This window comes from Corapipo altera, unplaced genomic scaffold (genome assembly GCF_003945725.1).
Source record: "Corapipo altera isolate COAL_440 unplaced genomic scaffold, ASM394572v1 126, whole genome shotgun sequence".
NCBI lineage: Eukaryota > Metazoa > Chordata > Aves > Passeriformes > Pipridae > Corapipo > Corapipo altera.
Window position 1 is genome coordinate 3,754,902 of NW_020884937.1, and position 4,019 is coordinate 3,758,920.

Consider the following 4,019-nt stretch of genomic DNA (forward strand, 5'->3'; position numbering starts at 1 on the left):
ATTTTCTGTGTCTGCAAATTGATGCTTTAAGAGCCCATATTTCTGCTGAGCAGGGTTGTACCTTGGGTGCTCTCCTGGCTCTGGCTGGGAAAGAATTCCATCCCTCCCAAAATCTTTGCCATGAAACAAATGCAAAGCTTCTTTCTGGAGGCTGTTCCTGGATGGATTTCCTTCAGAACCACTTGGAAAACAAAGCAATTCAGTCCTTATTAAAATCAGGCCGTTGCTTTTGGGGCCGGTGCTGCTTCAAACACAGATCACCAAAAATGATTCAATATAATTATTTATGATTCCATACAATTATTACCTTGATAAAATCTGATTTTGGAATTTTGACTGTAAAGCTGGGGCTGCCCCTGGATCCCTGGAAGTGTCCAAGGCCAGGCTGGAGCGACCTGGGACAGCGGAAGGTGTCCCTGCCCATGGTAGGAGTGGGACTGGATAATCCTTAAGGTCCCTTCCAACTCAAAACATCTTGGAATTCTATAAAACATAATGATTTATGATCCCATATATTATAACACGATTTGATGATGTTTTTCCCTGGAAACTTAAGTGTTATTTCCGTGTCGATCCCTCCCCAATTTCAGTTGATCATGAAGTCCTGCACGGGCATCGACTACAAGGAGTTCTACAACTTCCTCAAAGTCATTGCAGAGAACAGGATTTCCGTCTTGGAAAAGGGCCTGGATGACGAGGCTTTGGCCAAGAACACTTCCAAAGCTGCCATTTCCACCTTGGGAATGCTCCACGCCGTGTTCGACCTCAAGAGGACGGTGAAGGTCTTGACGTCCCTGAGCGCCAACGAGGATTTCAAGAAGCTGGATCTGACCTCCCTCTCCCCCCCTCCTGAGGCTTTGCTGCACCACCTCAAAGCTGCCATAGATACAGCCCTGCTCTGACTTCCCATTCCCTCGGTTCTTTGGGAAAAACCAACCTTTCCCAAAGGCTTTGGAGAAGGTTCCTCCTCCCCGGTCGCCGGCTGAAGTACGAAGAGCTTCGCTACGTTCAGCAGGACATTCATCTGGGAGCCACTGGATGGAGGAGGGCAAAAAACAATCCCAGATAAAGGAAAATCCCCCAGATCTTGTCAGGATTTTATTCCCAGTCAGGGAAGGGGGACAGAAGTTCCCTATGGATAACCAAATTCCCTGTGCTTCCAAGAGCAAAGCTGCACTTCAGCCTTGCTTTGTCTCCTCGCAGCTCCATGATTTGAAGACTTCCAGGTGCAGCTCAGCTTATCTTTTCCTTCTTTTTTTTTAGGGAATTTGAGCTAGTTTGCTTCCATGGAAGCCTGAGCTGGAGCCTGGAAGTGCTGGCTCTACTTGTGTCCTCCAAAGCTGGAATTCTCAGGTGGAATCAGCCCTCCCAACGGCTCCAGGATTAAATTCAACATCCTAATTAAGACACTGGAGCCCTGATTGCAATTAGAGCACTGTTAATTAAGCATGTGACCCCCCCACACACCCCTTTTCCCCCAAGCTGAAAAGGAGGAATTGGAATGCACTGCCACATTCCCACACACAATTCCAAGGCACAGCAGGGATTTCTTTGATCAGGGAAGTCAGCCAGGAGCCTCCTCTCAGCTGCTCCAGTGTGGTGGGCACACACCAACCAAGCCCTTTGCATGGTTCCAACAGCACAATTCCCAACTGGAATGCCCAAATATTCCTGGGAAAACCTCCCCTCTTGCTCTTCCAGAGAAGCACAAATGGCTGCACACTGTTACCTTAGTTACTTTAGGGCTCACTTGAATTCTTGCTCAAGAACTTCCTCAACTTTTTCCCCCCACCCAAGGAAAAGCAGCTACAAACTGTATTTTTAGGAAGTGCAACAGCAGAAACCCGGAGTAGGCTGAGAATTCCCTTGTTTTCTAGATAATTCCAAGGGTTTGTACTCGCATGCACTTTTTGCATGTCCTTTTCTAGGAGAAAAAAAATCTGCATTTTTGAGTAGCAAGTGGTACCTGGAATGAAAAACTCTTCACCCCAGAGCATGGAAAAAACGTGGAGAAAACAGCATTTTTATTTTTATTTTGGATCAAACCATCCCAGTGCTCCAGCCTCCTGGCAGGAGGTTGGAAAAGCACCAGTTTTAAGCAGCTCCACAATTCCAATTTCACAGCTGGTCCTTGGGGCTCTTTCCATTCTCCAAAACTCCAGCAGCTGGAGTTTTCCCTCCTTTCTCACCTTTCCTAAAGGTGAGGGACAAAGATTCCGAGCTGCCAATCCCATGTTTTGGTAGGAAAAGCACGTTTTTGGGCCTTGCATTCCTGCATGTTGTGACACTGGTGGTTAAACCACGTAAAAATGAGATTTTTATGGATCCAGATTTGGCACTTCCAAACCCTTCATTCCCAGGAATGAGCAAGGCAGGAAAAGGAGCCACGTGCTTCCTAAAAAAAATCAACGAATCCAAGCAAATCCTCGAATGCTTGAAGGCAGCAAAGAGATTGGAATAAGGAGCAGGGAAGCCTGGAATCTCCCTTCAAATTTCCAACCAGCTTTATTTAAATACAAATTTCCCTGAAAACATCCAGTAGGAGACTCTCATCCCAATATATTAATCCTTGTAATCAGTGTTATTATTTATTAAAGCATAAATCCATGTGAGAAACAGGAGCCAAGAGCTTGTGTTTGCCTGGACAATTCATTAGTTACCTGGACAAGTAATTAAAAGTCAAACTGTAAAAAATAATTTAAAAAAAAAACAGGTTAAAATCTGTGTCAAAACCTCTCCAAATGCACCTCACACAGGTCTGGGAGGGACAAAAAATCCCAAATATCTCTTTGATTTTCCAAAGGAAGGATAAATCCCAGCCTGATTTTGGGGTCTGGGGGGGTCTGTCAGCACAAATCCCCTCAGAAAAGCAGCGGGAAAAACAAGTGTTCGCATGTTTTCTCTTCCCAGGATTTGGGATTTCTCCCCCCCAGACCAACATTCCTTTTCTTCCAAGCCCACAGGAAATCCCTGCAGAATTCCAGAGCAGCAGGAGCGGATCCAAGGTGCGGGTGTGACATTCCCTGAGGCTTCAATAAATCCACACCTTTTAGTCTCCTAAACCACGGGAATTGGGGAATAGCAGCTTTCAAATGCCATGGAGAGGTCCTGAGTTTGGCCCAGGGAGGAAGAGGAGTGGAAAAACCTCCTCTGCCCTCCAGGAATGGGTTTTTTTAGGAATGTGGGGGTGACCTCTCCAACCAGAAATGGTCCCACCTGAATTCCTGTGCTTTCTCTCAAATAAACTCTTCTCCTTTCTGTCCGTTCACCAGGAGCTCCCTGGGATTTGCAGGACAAGGAAAACGAAACCAGAGGGCAAAAGAAACCTTTTCCAGTCGGGAAGAGATTCCCAACCACCAGCTGAGGTTGGATATCGAAGGGTTTTATCCACTGGCATCCCCGTGTGTGCTTTAGGAGCAGGGTTATTCCAAGGAAACCCGCAGCTGATCCAAGAATTCTTCCCTTTGAGAGGCAGCCAGAGCAGCAGGGACACGAGGGATTCCTCATCCAGCAGGAAAGTGCAGCGGGAAGGATGTTCCCTTGGGATCCTGGGGCTCAGGAGCTGGGAGTCAGGGGGCAGCTCTCCCTCTGGTGGAGCCTCATCCTCTGGATGTGCTCGTAGCACGACTGGGAAGGAGCAGAACAAGGGAGTAAGGAGAAATTTGGGAACTCAGGGGACAAAATTTGGGAACTCGGGAACAAAATTTAGCAACCTGGGGACAAAAGTTGGGAATTTAGGGACAAAAAATTGACAAATTCAGGGCCAAAACTTGGGAACTTGGGTTCAAAATTTGCCAGCTTGGGGGCCAAGATTGGAGAACTTTGGGGCGAATTTTGGGAACTGTGGGGCTAAAATTTGAGGATGTTGGGGCCAAAAGTTGGCAACTTTGGGGCCAAAATCTGACAACTTTCAGGGGCAAAATTTGGCAGCTTGGGGCCAAAATTTGGCAAGTTTGGGGCCAAAAGTTGGGAATGTTGGGATCAAAATTTGAGAACTTCTGGCCCAAAATTTGACAACT

At 46.8% G+C, this 4,019-nt stretch overlaps 2 protein-coding genes across 4 annotated transcripts in view; both read right to left on the reverse strand.

Annotated features, from left to right (window-relative positions):
* Positions 1 to 101, reverse strand: part of SNAP47 (synaptosome associated protein 47) — a 35,509-nt gene extending 35,408 nt beyond the window's left edge. The window contains exon 1 of the mRNA XM_027660606.1: positions 62 to 101. Within this exon, the coding sequence (XP_027516407.1) occupies positions 62 to 101 (40 nt within the window). The remainder of the gene's footprint in view (positions 1 to 61) is intronic.
* A 2,381-nt stretch (positions 102 to 2,482) lies between these two features.
* ALS2CL (ALS2 C-terminal like) overlaps positions 2,483 to 4,019 on the reverse strand; it is a 65,200-nt gene continuing 63,663 nt past the window's right edge. For all 3 annotated transcript variants that reach the window (XM_027660621.1, XM_027660622.1, XM_027660620.1), the window contains one exon: positions 2,483 to 3,627. In XM_027660621.1, the coding sequence (XP_027516422.1) occupies positions 3,556 to 3,627 (72 nt within the window). In that variant the 3' untranslated portion in view covers positions 2,483 to 3,555. The remainder of the gene's footprint in view (positions 3,628 to 4,019) is intronic.